Below are 18,943 nucleotides of genomic sequence, written 5' to 3' on the forward strand. Positions count from 1 at the left end.
AAATTGGGGGTGGGGTGGGGGAGGTAAGGAACAAACCTGATGTGATACCCAGAATACATGACATTTCAAATAGAGATGTAAAAGCCTAAAAATGCTAGTGTTGACTGACTAGGATAAGAAACCAGCTCTTTTGTACCAGTTGTTTCCAATATTACTGAATCAGAATTTGGCTTTTTGTTCTTAATGTTGAAATTCAGCTAACAATAAAATCTCACATAAATATTGATAGGGTACCAGTTTTGGTCTTCAGTAGCTATTATGCTCCTGCCCGTGCTGCAATGCCGTAATTCATTAACAAATCCTGAATTAGTAGAAAGCTATCTTAAATGATTGACTTGTTTTACATTTGAGCTTATGGCTGCTTGTCATAAGCTAAATGTGTACTTTAGAAGAGATACTAATAAATTTAGAGGTATTTCTATGGAGATATTTTGTGGCTGGGTTACATACAACTAGCATTTATTGTTCTGGTAGGATTCAGTGCCTGAGCTAAGAGCAGAGCTCAGAGGAGAGATGTGCAAATAACTGACTTAAGGTTCAGGCACCGGACCAAAATGAAAAAAAAAAAAATCACATTATTTCCTGTCAACTGGAAATGTTTTCAGCTCTGTATGGACATGGTTAAATTTATGTTCAAACATAAAATCCTATTTGGTGTGAAACAGACCATTCTTTTTTCTCCAAGGGTATTTCGCCAGTTCAATGTATAATTTGTCAAGCCCTTAGTACTGCCTAGTCCATGTGTCAGGGTAGGAAGCAAAATTTGCCTTCCTCAAAGACTCTTGTTGCTATAAGCAAGTGAGAGAGGTTGACCAGTGCAGACCATAAAAGGGAACTGGTGAAATGAGAGTGAAAATGAAATGTCCTGTTGTAAGCTGCTTGACTGCATCTGGTTAAGGGAGATACTTTCATCACACTCCCTACGGGCTAACACCCATCCCAGAAAAAATACCTACACCTGGTAGTGTCCTCAGGAAGGACATGATGTGCCACCTCTAATCCCAAAAATTTTTTTGGCAGGAAAAATGGGCCTGATACTAGTGAAATGGTTTTACTCCCATACCTGTCAGTGGTGGCCACCAGTGCTACTGGATGCAGAAAAGTAAGTCCCCAGAATGACACTCCATCCCTCCACGAACCACTGTAGGTAACTCAGGTAAGGAGTCCTCTTTCCTCCCTTCCAGTGTCAGAAAAGTAGGGCACAGAGGCACAGTGCAAACTCATTTAAAACCCCCACAAATTTAGTATATAAATGAGTTCAATTTGTAGCAGATGAATTGGAAAAAACCCCAAGCCTGTCCAGCGAAATGTTATTTTATTTCATATTTCAGTGGACAATTGGCAGACTTGGCAAATGGGCTTTCATAATTTCAATGCATACTGTATCCTCAAAGTTTTGTATTTTTAGCAATAGAGCCTAGGAAAAATAATTGTTTAAGACACACAGCTGACTGAGCAATGGCCAGCAACAGCTGCTTTCTTTTGCAGGGTTACTTGCCTCTAATGACAAATTGGTACAATGCTTGGTTCTGTTGCTCTGGGAAGTATCACCAGCAAATGAGTAGGCCATTATTGAAAACTGAAGTAATTTCTCAGAAGAAAAAAGTGGGGACTGTGTTTCCAGTCCAGGGAAAGAAGGCACTTTGTGTTCTGGAAATAGCACAAACTTAGTAATTATTCATCCCATAGAGTGTCCTTTTGGAACAGTAGTTTCAGTACACACTCATGCAGTGACTGAGTGACAGATGTGAAACATGTGTTACATGTGGTTGTAATCAGCGCAGAGTTGAATTGCTTAACTAATCATCCTTACTTTTTTGCAGTTTATGTGGATCAATAGGCATGGCTAGGGTACAGTTCTCATGCGAGGACACTGCAGGAGGCAAAATCCTTTGTAAATGTTTATTTTTCCCCCAGTGCCTGTAGGGGGAACTGAGCATCGCTGACATCTAGCAGTAGGGAAGGACAGTTGTACAGCTTGATGGTGAAACTCTCACTTTGGTATGGTAGATATCTGTGAACCTTAGTAAGCTCTTGTTTTTTTTTTTTTCCTTGCCTCCTGCTTTGGCAGATGACCTAGCTAAGTGTTAGATGCTGTTAATATTGACTTAGTTTAGAAACTTCTCTGTATCTTAATTATAATAAAATCTTTTAAAAAATTAGCTTCAGGGCTCCAATCTGTCATTGTCATGAGAAGGGAATGCTGGGGGAGCAGTGCAATTCTCGTGGAGCTCCTTCTAAACCTAGTGGCTGATGTGTCAGAAGTGGGGTATTTGACTACAAGTTGGGGTCGGTTGGTTCTGCCAGTTCCTGCCTTGTGTTATTGTCTCTCCCCCCACAACTCCAAACAAAGCAAACACTCTCATTTCCCTTTATCTCACTGGCAACACAGTCTCTTTCATTTAGCCCCTTTAAAAGGATATAAGAGGCTAATTTTACAAGGAATGGATGAGACGCAAATGAGCATTTTGTTCACGTGAGAAGTAAGACAGAACAAAAATAACATTTGAAATCACTGCACTCAGTATCTTAATTTCAATCTTTGATGAGTTATTAGTTTCTAAGGTTGCCATAAAATAAGTCCTGTGTCTTTTTGTGCTACTTGCAACAAAATGCATTTTAGGACTATGGCACTCCTCCAGGTTAACAGAGAGACAAGTGCTAGGGAAAACATATGGGGCAAGGTAATCCTTCAAGGGTGCTTGCACAAAGCTAATCCTTCAGAACTGCTCAGAATAGCTCCCACACAGAGGCTTGTGGTCAAATGTCAGACAAATTAATTTTCCAGGGGCTGGATTCTCTTTAAAAGTCCACTACCAGTAAAATTAGAGGTGGGTCTGCTGCAAATACTGACTCCCAGGGCAGGGCTGTTCCACCTACAAAGCTCTCTGGGGCTGCGTGGGACTACATCAGGAAGAACAGAGATTATGGCACTCCCACCATGTTTGTAAGAACATCAATGGAGGTTTTTGCTAGAAGCTGAATAGTCTGGCTCTGATTTACTGAATCATGCTTTAAACAAAAGAAGTTGTGGGTTAGGGTCCATAGCTGACATTTGTATATCCATAAGCAATATGGTGGATGAGTGCATCTACCAGAGCACTAAGAAATGCTCCCCAACCTTTTCTGAGGGCAAGAAGCCTATGTTCAGCCACCTCAAGTACATGTATACCAACGTATGTAAGATGGACAACAAGCAGGAGGAACTAGAGCCTTGTGCCCAGTGTGAGGGATGCCAGAGGAATCACAGAAGCTTGGTGGGAAAACTCACATGATGAGGCGACCACAATGGATGGCTACAAATATTTTCAGAAAGATAAGAAAGAAAGAAGAGGAGGTGGATTTGCACTTTATGTGACAGATATTTGCATGTATAGAGGAGAGCTGTGGAGACCATGCAGTTCAATTTAACTAGTGCCTTAGGATCATGATTAGAGGGGTCATCACTAAGGAGGAAGTTACTGACCTCCTTGTCAGGATGATGAAGCAAACAAAACCTTACTGTGGCTGCTCAGTGAAGTCTTGGGCCAAATGAGCCTGGTTTTCATGGGTGGCTTCAATTACCCACACATTTGTTGGGAAAAAATAAAAGCTGTGCATGTGCCATGCATCAGGTTCCTGGAATGTCTTAAAGACTCCTTTTTCCTATACAGGCTGGACATGCCTGTATCTAGCACACTGCTAGATTTACTGCTTGCAAACCAAGAAGATTTACTTGACTTACACTGGTAGCCTAACTACCAATGATACCTTGGATACAGTGAGCAAATATTGTGGAGTTTAAAGTCCTGCTTAGAACGCTGAAGACCACTAGTAGGATGAAGACCTTAAATTTCAGAAGGGACAACTTCAATATGCCAGGGGCCTAGTTGTGAGAGGTTCCACTGGAAGCATCCATGAAAGTCAAAGGAGTTTGTGAGTGCTGGGAGTTATTTGAAAGTGCCTGCTGAAAGCACAAGAACAGTCTATTCTTTACAAAGGCAAAGGAAGAAGTCTAAATAAAAGACTTCCCTGGCTTAACGATGAACTGTTAGATGTAATTAAAAGCAGAAAAAGCAGCATACTGGCTGTGGAAAGGCAGCCAGTTAGCCACTGGGTACTACAAGCACCTTGCTAGGGGGATGCAGAGATGCAGTCAGGAAGGCTAAGGATCAGCTAGGAGTAAAGTATGCAAAAAATGTCAAGAAGAAAGGGTTGTTCAGTATTTGAGCAGTAAGCAGAAGGAAAGACACAAGACCAGTGCTTAAGGAGTGCAGGGAAGCTTGTCACTAACAATGTTGACAAAGCAGATTTCTCAATACCTTTTTTTGTCTATAAATACATAAATCCACACTCTAGGGTGTTAAGAAAAGTGCCTGACATTTTTGTAAGGAGACTGTCTATAATATTTGAAAGACACAGAGATCAGGGGATGTCCCTGATGACTAGAAGAGGGAAAAATGTCATACCTATCCACAGGAATGGACCAAAAGAGGACACAGGGAACTGGATGCACAATGGTCTTACTTTGACCCTGGGCAAGTGACAGAATGAGTCCTCCTAGAAACCATTACAAACCAAATGAAGCAGATGGCTGGGAAAAGCCATAATGGATTTACCAAGGACAAATCATGACAGACTAAACGAATCAACTTCTACAACATAATAACATTTTCTATTGACATGGAGAGAGCAGTGGATGATGTTTATTTAGACTTCAGCAAAGCTTTTGACACCATTTCCCACAGCATTCTCCTGGCCGAGACTGATTGAGTGGTGTGTGAGATGGGTAGGAAATTGACTCACATGTCACACTCCAAGGGTGGTGATAAATGGTTTTTACTCAGGTAGCCAGAGGTGCTGTAATTGTGGCAGCTATAGATGGAGACTGAATTAAAAACTTATCAAAAGCCTACAACTGAAAGCCAATCGCTGATGAATTTTTGCAGGACATGTGGAAAGCACTCTTGAAAGAGCTGCACTTGACTCCTCTGAGGGCATGCTAGTCTGTTTTGCTGCTGGGCTGCACAGCTGGTCAAGATCAGAGGAGAGAAAACCAGAAGAGTCTCTAAGCAATGTTCTCGGTACTAAACAATTCAGGTCAGGTTTCCCAGACCACTTCCTGGCCAAATATATGCTAATGCATACAAAATTCAAACAGAGGTTTGTGCAAACTGTTCAATTACTGTAATTGTGGCTTCTGTACGTTGGCTGAAGTAGTAGCATAAAGTTTGCATACAGACAGCCAAATATTGCAGAGGATGAATTAACCCCTGAGGTAAATTCAGCAGACAAGGGAGTTACATCAGATCTTCATGTGCCTTTTATTTCATGTATACATTCACACATAAACATACAGACATGGGGCAAGAACTCTCCCCTTTCCATTTGTTCATGAGGTGCATTCAGCAGAGCACTGCAGCATACCTGGTTTTGACTGCAGACCTGAGCACCAACAAATGATGTAATGCCTAGCATCATCTCAGATCTTGTTTAATGGAGAGCTTGTCAGCTGCAAGCTGCCACAGAGCTGGCAGTCACAACTGAAGGTGACAGGGCCACAGCTCCCAGCCTCAGCATTTCTGCTCTACTTTCTCTTACATGGTGATTTATGAAGGCAGTGTGTTTGTACCCTGGAAAATGTGGAATTTGTGTTAATTGTGCCTGGATGATTTCAAGCTCAGAAATGCTCACTACCAAACAGCTCTTTTTCTGGAAAGGCTGTGAAGGACACAGAGCATCACTTGATCACTGGTGCTCACCTCCACTTCTCCCCTTCCCTTATAGCCTTTGCTTGGACCTCTCTGGGCTCTGAACACACTCTGTGCTGTGCTTTGTGCACGCTCAAAATCTGTCACCACCATATAGACGGCACAAAATTATACACATGAACACAATGGTGAGATATATCAATTTTAGTACTGTCACTGCATTTACAATAAAGGGACACAGAACAAACGAACATGACATGTATGGATTTGGGAGTCTTTCATGATGTGGCAGCAGCTGAAGAAATTGCCTCAACAGATTGTTGTTGGTTTGTGTCTGTGCTTTACACGGCCTTCCTGGGTTATCCAGCGGCTTCTCCCTTTTTCCTCTCGAGCACATGTTGCCAGACAAATGGCTGATCTGCTGCAACAAAGTAAGTTCTACCTGGTTTTGAAGGAGGGGAAAAATCTATGGTACCAAAGTGCTCGCAGCTATGCAGGTTTTCTTCCTGCTCTGATCAGCTACCCTCTCAGACCACTGCCAGAGAGAATAGAGAAGACCAGCTCAGCTTGTACCATGTGAAGATGAAGGGCTGCACTGTGCCCACAGTGGGAGGGCTAAAAAGACAGCCTGCAGCCTCAGTCATCCGTAGAGGACTAGAAGGCAGCACTACCTAGGGGATGAGCTGGCCCATCTCAGCCCACAAGGACCAGTTGCCAAGAGGAAGAGACAAGATATATAAAGCCAGTGGTGTAGAAAATAAGAGGGACTGGTTCACTTAGTTGTAATCCCCTGCTCTCTTTGCTTGCACATGAGTTGCTCTCTTTGACATAGTTTTGAAGTTCTCTGTTACCTTTCAGAAATTACAAACTGTCCTTAATTCTGGCTCAGTCTCTGAGGAAGTGATCCACTGAAAGCAGGCAAAATCTGGAGAGCATGAGTGTTCCTTTTGAACTCAATGAAATACTACATTGCTACATACCTTCAGGGATAGAAGAACACCACTTCTTAATTGTTACCTGGGGCTTCCTTTGCTTCCTTTGCTATTACAAGACACGTGAAGAGACAGACTCTATCTTCCAGGAGTAATAGAAACTCCTGAGCACTTTGGTTGCTAATTTCTGCAGGCACCATTCCTGTTTTGGAAACTTACTAATGACCATGGTGTAACTCTGCATAGGTACAAAATAGTTGCAATTACCACTTTGTGGTAACCAAGTTCAAATCCTCCAGAGGGAAGGAAGACTAAGTTCCTACCATGGAACATACTATATGGGAATTTTTTTTTTTACAATAGCATTTAACAAAAACTTGGATTATGTTACTAGCAGAAGAGAAAATTTCTGAACTAGGTCTTTGACTTAAAAAAACCCCCTCCTTAGTAAGTAATATAAATCACCTTGAGAAGACAGCTCCAAGTCAACTCAAATACTACATAGTAACTTCCATTTTGTCCCAGTGTTTTAATATCAGGATCATCCTACATATTCCTCATCTGGATACACAATACAGCTGGGCATGGCTTTCACAGCAGCTGGAGGAGGTACTCTTAACCTGAGTATTTTGTCCTTTCAAAGACATGTACTGAGAATGAGTATCTGGTGCACACATTTATCTGCAAGGTGCCTTAGCATGACATCTTTCCAGGGTCCTAAGGGTCTTGGGGTGGCACTACAAGGGTCTCCCTAGCTTCCTGGATATTATTTGTTCACTCAGACAGCTAAATTTATAGCTCAGTATTTAGACTGATGATGCTTTGTATGACACTGGGTTAACAAGCTAGAAATTACTACATCCTCATCCAACCAGGTGAGGTTTTCCTTCTGCAAGAATCACCAGGTGGAGAATGTTGTTCATCAGTGAAGTAATATATTTTTAATAGTTGTTCCTCTAGATTAGGAATAGTCCTCATAAAATTTAGCTGTCTATGAACAGAGCATGAGCACATATAATGGAGAAGATTGACCACAGAGAGGTGAGGAGTCTGCAGTGCAGGGCTATCACATGGTGAAAGGGGTCAATAACACAGAAATTGTGTGATGTCTGCTTTAAGTTGTTTGTGCAGGTCTTTCCCTTTGTGAGAGCATAAGAAGAGATGGAACTCTGCCAAAGCAATACTGTTTTACCACAACAGTGAGGTTTGTGCTTGCATTATAGAAATACCAAAGAAAAAAGTAATGGCTCTAGCAATAAATCAGAAACACACACTGAAGGAAAGAAACCTCGCTCTTTAAACCTTTGCAACAAAGCTATAGTAACGACTCTTGTTAAACCCAAAGCTATACAATAATATAAAAGCACTTACCACCATCCTGGTGGGAGAAACTCTGTGGAGGGAAAAAATAGGATGTTTGGTTAAACCTTTTATATTTTGAGTTTAATTTGCTTTACATCTTGATTCTTATGCTAGGCTTGCTTTTATGGTTCTTTGGAATTTTTAAATGGGTAACTGTGCTTGTTGCTCCGTGTATTTAGGTGCCATTATAGACTGGGGGAGGGGGACATGGTGTAACTAGATGAAGAGCTCTGCTTTTTGTTGCAGGCTGTAACGTTCTAAAGTGGCATTTGTGGCAAATGCTACTATCTCTGGCTGCCATGAGAACAGGGAAGTTTGAAATACCTCTCAGGATCCTGCTGACATCTTTAAGGGGGGCTGAAAGCTCACATGGTTTCCCTCCTAAGCTAGGGACATAGACTCTGAAATCCCACTTCAAAAAGAGCTCGGATGGAAGGGGAAATCCAGATAACCCAATCAAAATAGACCTGATGCCACTGTGTCTTTTCTAGTCTTGTTCATACTGGTTTAAGCTATGTGCTCTGCAACTGCCCTCAATCTTTCCTTAAGTGCATAAATTGATAACTGCTGCTTCCAAATGGTGCTAATAGTACGCTTTAAAAAAAGTGTCTTTTTTTAAAATACCTTTTGCAAGTGGTCAAAGGATTTCTCAGTCTCCTTTAGTTTCTCCAAAATTATTTGTTCTTTGGCAGATATTTGTGATTCTTCACTTTCTAATTTCTGTATTTCTTGTTCCAGTCTGTGGAAGACATACAGACATGCACACACACACAAAAATTAAGCATAAAAATTAGCTCAGTGAGAGAGAGTTTCCTAGGTATTAACTGACATTTCAAATGTCGTCAGAAACAACTTTGACTCTTATTATTCACAACTGATTTCCTAGTACATGAAGGGCATGTGAATTATCCGTAAAACAGACAGATCTATTTACAAGAAAAACAGTGATTATCTTATCCACTTCTGCAAAAGGATATGCAGATGAACCAAAAATACACTTCAGTATCCCTTCATTCCAATTCCCATAACATATCTGATTTTTACTTTCATTTTAGAAATCACAGTTCAGGATATAACTATGAATATGCAGTAGTATTTAGAGGAATGAGTGTCTTCAAATATTTCCATGCTCCAGACAATGAAACTGGAAATAGTTTTTGGAAACTGGCACTCAACCAGTTGTGTTAGGAGTTTCTCTTGAACCTATACTTTGCCCACTCCCCTTTGGGATATCTATCTGTGCTTTCTACTGTTACTGCATGACACTGGGGTCCCCAGAGGCTTTGGGTAATAAAATACATAGACAGTTCAGAAAATAAACTTACTGTGCTAGGCAGTAAACACTCAGCACTCTCATTTCTCTTGTCAAGACCTAGTGGCTGAGACCTCATGCCTTAAAATGTGTTGATTATGATTTCGGATACACTTTTATAGAGCTTAGATTCTCCATTACTTTAACTCAAACCTCCTTTTATTGACATGATTTATGCAGATGTAGGGATATTCCCTCTTTCCCCCCCCTCTCCTCCTTCTATGTGTGCTACTATCTTTATTTTCTCACTTTTGGGAAAAAAAAAATTATATATATATGTATATAAAATAAGCCAAGATGAACGCATTTGGACAGGGATAGTTACCTAAAACTTCCTTTGCCTACCAATAGATCTGTGATCTGTAGCTGCTCATAGCTTGTTGAACCATACTGAATGTGACATATCAGCATCACCCAGTACTTTCCTTACCCATGGCTGCTTGCTCCTGCCTTTCTGTCACCACTTTTCAAATGAAGGATCCAAACACTGATCCACACTAAAGGACATATTTTTGCTCTTTCCCAGCCCTGCTAAGCTCAGGACTCCACTAATATTAATTCAATCACAAGGAAGAGAGCAAGGAGAAGGTGATGTAGGGAGGATAGATGGAGGAATTACTTCTTTGACAGACGTGACAGGTTGAGTTTCTTGTGAAATTCTTGTGTTTAAATATAGATGAAGGGGTCTAACTTTAGGCACCCACCTGGGAAATTTTTCCTCACTTTTTAATTGTATGATGATGGAAGATTTGTGGCACTTACTGATCATGCTTCTCATTAGAGGGAGGGAAAAGTATCACAGGCTCAAGTTGCTGCAGATGGAAAAAGGCAGATTTTGCTCTCCTGAAGAATGTGAATACTTAATAGTCTCAGGTTCATGGTGATTTGCTAAACTTCCACTTCTCTCTCAAAGATAACACCCTCATCACTAAGTTAAAATGGCTTAATTGCAATAATTTAAAAATGAACTGTTGGCAGGTACTGCTTCAATCCACTTAATCTTTCCTCCAAAATAATATAAAACATAAAAGATGCAAAAAATTTGAAACTAAGTATTTTGTTCTGCTGCAGTGGAACAGTTTGATACAGGATGAATTTTCTCCCTCATGTTGTCATTCAGGGAGAAATTTTTCAAAATATCCTTTCCTATCTTGACTTTTTTATCTTGACTTTTTAAAATACCTAGTGAAGTGAAAAATTCATTTGTAGCTCAGGTCAGGCATTTGCCACACTCCTGCTAAATTAAAGAACTTAGAAGTCAACAGGTAGGTACCTTCTTTTCCTTCTCTCTCCTGGATTTGTAGATCCACATACATTTGTACCTTGCTGATAAAGACATTTGAAATATTCTGCTGTGCTGCCTGGTGAAAATAAATTGCAGAGCTGGGTGAGTCAGGGTTTACTGGTATATTTCACTTCTTTCCTAGTGAGTCACTGAGCAGCATTTTCAGGATGCATATTCTGTAAACGAATACATTTTGCTTGCTATATGACTTGGGAAGAGACTGAAAAATGGGAGTGTGTAGAAGTCAGCAACGACAAAATACAGGGGGAGGAAAGAAGCCCTTTTTCTTTCCAATGAACTGGGTATTAGTAAGTAGTTCATGACAATGAAAACTCTGAGTATATGAGGAAACTCCTTTGATGCAAGGTTATGAGTAAGTAAACGCCATGTAATCTGGGGTCATTGCAAGTCACTGTTTTTTTTGTACACCAGCTCAAACTGGAAGTTTGTCATTGTTTGGTCTTGCAGGGAAACTTTGCTTTCAACACACACACATGTGCACTTACACATGAACAGATAGCAACTGATTTATATTTTCTTGCTTTCTGACTGCTTGCTCTTTTGGTTTTAACCCTCTTGGTTCACTTCTTCAGTTTCTGCTTCCTTCGCTCCAGCCAACCCTCACCATTAAAATGAGCTTGGGCAGATGAGACATTATGTTACTCTATTTTGACAAGACATCTTATTGTTCTGATTTTTGTTCTCTTTTTTTTTTTTCAGTTTGTTTGTTTGGTTTGGTTTTTTTTCCTGTATCCCTTCTTTGCTTTCGTTTAGAAGTGATACTGACAACAACTTGCTAAAGAGGAAGAGGATGGAGACAGAGCTACCAGGATTTAGAAATATGGATGAAGCTGTTAGGAACAGAGATCTTCTGTGTGACACTGAATAAGAAGGCATAAAACTCATCCTGTGGAGGCAAATTGCCGTTTCCTCACTGAAATCAGTACAGGTAGACTGAGAGTCTCCCAGGTTCTATGTAGAATGCAGAAAAATTGCAGGAAAATTACAGGTCATTCATCAGAATGTATCTGTTAGATAGCACAGCGGTCGTATATCAGACATTGGTATCCACAATTTTTACATTGTTGCTCAATTTTATATTGCCCTTGTTTGTATTCTCTAGGCCTAAGGGCTGAGGCACCTCTGCTGAGGTAACATAAATACTCAAGGTCAGAGTGTCGATGTGACCTGTTATATATATTCTTGAGTAAACCACTTGGGTACCACAGACCTTGCTGGAAAATTTGGACCTAGAGTCCTCACCACTTCTTTGTGCTGTCTTTTTTCATATGGTCCAGCAATACAAAAATTTATATCATGCAAACTGAAGGTTGCTTTGCATGGTTTATTTTTTTAGTGAGTTTCATATAATCAGAATTGCTCAGTGGTAAGGAGAACTGCCTGGTTTTTTGATAACAACATGAAAAAGAGTCATGTAAATTTGGTCTAAAAAAGAAATGCACTAGTATCACATCTGTTTTGAGCAACATGCTTTATAATGGCTTAAACAGTAATAAATCCATTCAGAGTGCACACGTACACGTAGAAATATATACAAAGTCCTTACACTCTTCCTGTGTAAATCTGTTAAATGTCAAATAATGTCCTTTTCTTCTAGCCCGGTTTAAAAAGGATATGCCTTAATTGTCATTTGGCACCTGGCAAGGAAACTCTTGTTCCTCAGCAGGCTTCTGAGCAGATTTTGGGCTGGCCTTTGAAAGATGGCCACAACAATAAAGCCAGTTACATAAACAACTACAATGTCTGAAGTGTTGTACGGAAGGAAATTAAGAAAGAAAATGCAGATTCAGATGAGGCAGAAGTGGTATAAAATAGACTGCTAGTATTTCTGCTTCATTGGCCTGGGCAGTTACCTGATGACTGAGATTTGCTAAACTGTTTATATAAGAAGAAAATTGGGTCAGAGAGTCTGGGGTTGCTGTGGCATGGGCAAGGGTTTAGCTTCAGTGATTGTATTAGAGTCCTATTTTCCCAAATACCACAGAAACAAATGGGAAATTTTGTCACTCAGAAAGGCAAGCCTGCTTTGTTTCTTGTCTGTCCTGCACCTCTCTCTAATGGATGGCTGCCATAAGCATCTGAGAGTGTAAGAGGATTTCCGGCGGGGCTGAGAAGAGCTGTCTGTGTAAGCTAGGAAGATGAGTGACTCTCCTCCTCATGTTAACAGTGTTGCCCTACTGTGAAGAGGAAGGAAACACAAACAGCTGAAGGGATGCTGTTTGTGGTTCCTTGCTGTCTTTTGGACAGCATTTTGCAGTCATTTGGGGGACCCTGATTCCTTGGTTAGTAAGACTACAGGCTTCTAGGATAATAAAGGCTGGAAACGACTTTGGGAGGTCTCTGGCCCAACCTCCTACTCAAAGTAGGGTCAGCTATGATTAGGCTAGGATGCTCACGGCTTCTTCCAGTTGGGTCTTGAAACTCCTGAATGATGGGGGGAAAAATATATTTCAAGGCTACTTACGGACCTTCTCTTTTAGAGTCTGTAGCTATCATGCCCTGAAAAATTCAGACCAGAACCTTACAGTACTGCAGGGGAAGGAGATGTACCAGACTGATAAAGAAATTCTGGCCTGTGCGTTTGGTGGGATTTTGACCTTAGAGGGCACTACACGAGTGTGGGCAAGGCAGCCAGTGCAGCTTCTGAGAAGACCAGAGGCAGAAACAGCACAAGAACTCCCCTGCAGAGATGAAGGGATATGGACCACAGGCGCAGTCAGGTAGGAGAGAATTCTGTAATTTAGATGACAAACAGGGAGTTAAGCAGGGAGATCTCAGAGGTGAAGAGGCAGCAGGCAAGGCTTGGAACTGTGGTATGTACACATGTGCATTTACATTTAGCACTCAGCACCCAGCAAACATTGTGCTTGGATACAGGGCTCTGTTTTGTGCTCCAGTCTGACGGTGTTGAATGCACTTTCTCTAGGTGAAGGATTTCTTCTGTTTCTTCTGTTTCCCATGCTAAGATGTTGAAACCCACAAACCTGGCCTGTCATTTTCCTCTTTGCTGAAAAGCAGAGGCTGTTCTGCCCTAGGTGCCTTTCCTCGAGCCCAGGAGAGACCCTGAGCATGGTCCTGCAGGGCATTCACAAAGTGAATGAAGAAGCTGATGCAGAGTCACACTGGTTTGCAATAGGAACACACAAATCCTAAGTCAGCAGAACTGCGCCTCAAGAAAACAGCCTTCTCTCTCCAGCTAATTAACTCTAGCAGACACATGACTTCTAGAGATATCTACATTTGGCTTAGCAGTGTTTTGTTTTTCAGGGTAGGAAGGTAATAGCATTATAAACAAGAAGAGTAGCTGCAGGTTTATGGACCAGTTTCTTTAGCCTGTGCTAACTATGCATTCTGAGTTGTACCTGAGAAGTACTCACGCAATTTTTGCAGTGAAACAGAAATGTAATAAAAATTATGTCCGCAGCATACACACTGGCATGTCAGTGGAAAAAAGAACACTCATCAGCACTAATAAGGAAAGTATACAAGTATTCAGAATTTAAGAGAAAAACAGGAAAGACCTAATCAGAGTAAACACTTGAAGGGAAAAGGTGACGGATGAATACGTAGAGTGGGGGATGGTTCAACTTTAACTGATTATTTTGCTATGGCTTGACTGACACCATGAATCAAATTGATATAAAAGCCACAAATAAGACAGTAATTAGTATCAGGTCTCTCAGAGCTGAATACCCTGAGGTGTTACAGCTGGTATGAAAACGGCAGAGTCACAAGCAGACCACTGCAACAACCCCTTGCTATTTACTGAACAGAGAATTAAACACCAAGTTTAGGGGTAACTGGGCTTGCCCGAGGGCTGACACTGATTCTATACAAAACCTGTGCCTGTCTCAAGGATTTTACCCTTTTTAAAGGTAGCTTTTGACCACACAACAAAACCAGAAGCTGAAACTTTACATGTAGGGTCCACCCTTCTGGAAGTACAGTGCCAAAAGTGCACTGGCAAAAATGCTCCGCTCCATGGGCCTCTCATTCCCATGTCTTTTCGGGGCAGCAGGGTACCTGTTAGCTGACCCAGGTTCAGAAAAAACTTGGAAAATGAACTTGCAAGGCCAAAGGGTCCCCCTGAAAGACATGTAAGTCTCTTAAACAAGCATAACTGGATCCCAGTCCAGCACCTCAGCCCTTGACAAACTATTACCTGTATCAACTGCCAAGCACCAGCAACCTGTCTGTAAGCCAGCATGCCTATGAAACTGGACCTGAAATCTACATGCCACAGCTGAGAACAGTACACTTTGTCTGCTGTATGGGAGGGGGAAATCACTCAATAATCTTTGGTTTAGTTTTCACATTGTCTTAGTTCTCTTAGCAAACACCAGCAGTTGTGCTGAAGCCAGTGGGACCATTTGTGGCTGTCACTCTGTATTGACACACAGACCGTTCTAATGGCAAAAAACCTGCTTAATTTCAGGTCTGTTGCAGGCTGAAATGGGGTTCCAGAGCTGAGTAATTCAATGCCTCTTAGTTTAGTCTTTTTGCAGTCCTCATCCTTTTTTGAACAGCTCACTTTCAAAGAAATAAGCTGGCAGGGCACATCTTATGATTTCCAACAGGCTGTAAGAGTGCAGTTGAAATTCAAGAGCAGCAAACTTAATGAACATCTTTGAAAAGGCAAAACCTCTGTGACTTGAAAAACTGGGAATCCATTATCACCAACCAGCGTTTGGATATGAGATCCAGGCATGACGCTGAATGAGTTGCTCAGGTAATCCATATGAATCTTGCTGAACACATGAGAAGGGAAACAATTCCTTCCACCTGGAAAAAGTTGCATCCTAGTACCAGCTGAGGAACTTGGGAAGAGAAGTAAAACTTCACAATTCATTTTGCTGTCTGAAGCAAATATGTATACTTTGTATACATATATTTAAGTATACATAAATATGTAGACAGAGAGAGAGAGCAGTATAATGATCTTCTGCATCTGCCTGGTGTAGGATGAGGTTAATTCACGCTATCTTAGACAAACCAAGGCAATCAAGTCAAGCACTGGCCACAGGACTTCTTGAGCTAAGCAAGATGAGCTGGAAAACACAACAATCATTACCTTGATTTGACTACTACAATGTTGCCTGCTCTGGATGTAGAAGACTTAGTGTCAGTGGAATGGAAATTCTTTGACCTGGAATTGAATAAGTAATACAATTGAGTCCCTTTCCTTGCCTAATCAACACTGTTTGCATATTAACTTTTGTCGGTGGTTTGCCTAATGCAGCATTAAATCTCCCAAATATGGGGACCTTCAGCTCTCTGATGTGACTCTTCCTCTAACTGAAACCACTTTATCATAAGCTGCTTTTTCTCTCCTTAAGATGTTATCTCAGCATAGTACGATTTCCTCATACCACCTTAACACAAAACTTTTTGCCCTCATGGCACTTACAGCCCATGCTTGTTTCTGGACAGTATAAACCTTTCTTAAGCCTAGTTCTTCCAGTCTTCTTCAAATGGGAGATGTCTCCAGGCCAAGTGAGATTTCGACCTTAAAAACTTCCCACTGACTCAGGAGATGGCAGATCACTGACTGGAAATCAGTGAATCACTATGCCTCGGATGCTTGCCCTTAGAGCAGAGGAGTACATACCTTGACCCTCCTTTGAGAATGGAGGGGAAAAAAAGCCCTGTTCTGGACCCAGTGCAGTGGCCAATGATCAAAGGGGTGAAGGAGCAAAGTGTCTACTTATTTTCTCATGTGCTTATAACAGAGTGTTTGGATTGGAAAGCTCCTGTTTGTGCTCCTCACCAGGCTCCAGACAGGACCTGGCAGATCTGACCAAGTCCCTGATCAGTCAAGCAAACGCCTCGATGCTACCTGCCCTGGTAGCATCTGGCTTCTGAATCATCCAGCCTCTGGAGCATTCGTGTTTAAAAGAAACAAGAACAAATGTTCTGGTTTCTTGGCCCAGCCAGGTAAGATGAAAATGGCTATTTAGGCTCTTCCTGATGAAGCTGGGTTTTCTCTCTCCTCTTCACCACTGCTATAATTCTCTTCTTCCCTCCCAGATCTGGGCCTCCTGCCTCTGGAGATTCATGGGCCAATGTCCAAAACATGAGAGCAAATGAAGTAAGAGCCACAACTGACATAAAATGCTTGGCCTGCACAGAACCAGACATGCAGATCTTAATGTCTGGACAGACAGGTAATCACATCATAAAACACACAGGACTTACACTGCAAGTACAGAGGTGCATCATCTGTGGCTCATTGTTTGGTGTTCACTGGGATGGCAGGAGAAATGCAAGGAAGATAAAATGACTGTTTGAAAGAGGATACGTGCTCTACTTCGCAATTGAAAGGCGAAGGAGCAACAACGCAGGAAAGACACTGAATCCTGCAGAAACCTGCTTGCTTTCCCATGGCTTTAACTAAAATTGGCAGGACAAGCACCAGGACAGATGTCCTGGGATGTCTGAGGACACACAAGAGTATGAGGGAAAAACATACCGGTGTGGCTTTTGGTCACAAAATCCTCTCCCCCATCACGATGTGCTTTGCTCCTACCTTGAAGCATCCTTCAGGGGACTGGTCAGGCACTCTGAGCACAGGCAATAGGCTCCAGAAAGGCCATGATTGTGGTGGGACCTTGAGTCAGAGGACACGTGTTGCAAGATGTAGTCCAGGTTGAGGAGGGTTGCACGTGCAATTTTCCCCAGCACCAAGTCCTGTACACAGTAGCATGCACCCAGAGACCCAACAAGCAACACAGGTGCGGCTAGCCCTGTGAAAAACAGCTTGTTGGCTCATCTCAGCTATGCACATGAAATTTGTTTAGGTTTAGCAACAGATGCCAGCAGTTCAGCTGTACAGTGGATTGCATTATTTATATCTTCAGAGAGATCCAAGAAATAGGGGGAGAGCAATTGGGGGATGACGGCTGAGTGCTCATTCTTCCATTGCGCAGCAGTGCTGGCTGCTGCAGTTACCCAAGGTTAGCGCAGATGTATTACCAAAATGGATGTGTGACCTAATGCAGTACCCGCTCTGCAAGCTGCTGAGGAAGGAGGATGTTTTTCTGCAATTCCTGTACATACCGATATACTGGAGGTGCACATTCAGTTACCTAGAAGCACTTACAGGGAAGGTAGGAAGCCTGGAAAATCTCCACCATCTTTTTAAGTGAAGGGAAGTTACACAAAAAAGCAAACGTAAAAGTATTTTCTCTGAAGAGATTCCCACATACAAACTAGGAATACACCTTTTGTCTCTGACTTACAGTGTCAGATGAGAAATGAGCTAAGGCTCATGGCGTGCTCAGGACAGAACATGAGCAAGGCAAAGATGCCCTGCAGAAAAAGAACTGGGGGTGCTGGTCAACAGCCATCTGAACACAAGCCAAGATTGCTAATGGCATCCTGGCTTCTATCAAGAATAGCATGGCCAGTAGGCCCAGGGCAATGACTGTTGCCCTGTCCTTGGCACTGGTGAGACCACTCCTCAAGTCCTGTGCTGCATTTTGAGCCCCTCACTCCAAGAAAGACATCAAGTTGCTGGAGCATGTCCAGAGAAGAGCAAAAAAGCTGGGGAAAAGTCCAGAAGGAGGCTCAGGGGAGATCTCACTGCTCTGTACAGCTACCTGAAAGGATGTTACAGGGGAGGTCAGTCTCTTCTCCCAGGTAACAAGTGACAAGGCAAGAGGAAATGTCCTCAAGCTGTGCCAGAGGATGTTTGGATTGGATATTAGGGAAAAATTCTTCACTGAAAGGGTTGCCAAGCACTGTAGCAGGCTGACCACAGAAGTGGTGCAAGCATCGTACCTGGAAGAGTTCAAAAGACATATAGATGTGGTGCCTAGGGACACTCTTTTGAAGGGGCTACAGCAGAAATGCCATAAAATTCTGCAAACTCAGAGTGCAGGCAGTGCTGCATTGAAAAGCAGAACACATGGGAGGCTGGGTTTAAAAGTAACATCATTAGCTAGGGCTGCAGAGGGAATGTTGTCTTCTGCCTGGACCTCAGGTCTCTGCAGCTTTTTCCTCAACTATCTATTTTTTCTCCCTGTGAGAGCTGGGGAGGTGCTCTCTGTGCTCCCATCTGCTCTTCCCGGGGAGCTGATGAGGGTCATGCAGAGCAATTCTTGCAGAGAGCTGTTCTTCTCAGCCACCCATGGGCTGCTGCAGTGAAGGGCAGGGGCAAAGGGGACAGTACAAGAGTTGCGCCTGGTAGAACTCAAGAGCACACCTAGAGTGAAAGACAAACTTTCCTGGTACAGGCTCTTTCCCTTTCTGCCTCCCCTTCCCTTTCTCTCCCTTCCCTCCTTCTTTTCTTCCTTAAATTTCTACACAGGCTATTTCCACTCAGACTTCTGCTGAGTCTCTT

At 42.2% G+C, this 18,943-nt stretch overlaps 1 protein-coding gene across 7 annotated transcripts in view; it reads right to left on the bottom strand.

Annotated features, from left to right (window-relative positions):
* Nucleotides 1–18,943, bottom strand: part of PALM2AKAP2 (PALM2 and AKAP2 fusion) — a 265,964-nt gene that overhangs the window by 149,240 nt on the left and 97,781 nt on the right. For 6 of the 7 annotated variants that reach the window (XM_032097533.1, XM_032097535.1, XM_032097534.1 and 3 more), the window contains exons 4-5: nt 8,609–8,723; nt 7,994–8,015 (exon numbers count right to left, since the gene is read on the bottom strand). In XM_032097533.1, the coding sequence (XP_031953424.1) occupies nt 7,994–8,015; nt 8,609–8,723 (137 nt within the window). Of the gene's footprint in view, nt 1–7,993; nt 8,016–8,608; nt 8,729–18,943 lie in introns of all 7 variants that reach the window. The other variant, XM_032097540.1, reaches the window with a different exon arrangement.

Source organism: Corvus moneduloides, chromosome Z (assembly GCF_009650955.1).
Source record: "Corvus moneduloides isolate bCorMon1 chromosome Z, bCorMon1.pri, whole genome shotgun sequence".
NCBI classification, from domain to species: Eukaryota; Metazoa; Chordata; class Aves; order Passeriformes; family Corvidae; genus Corvus; species Corvus moneduloides.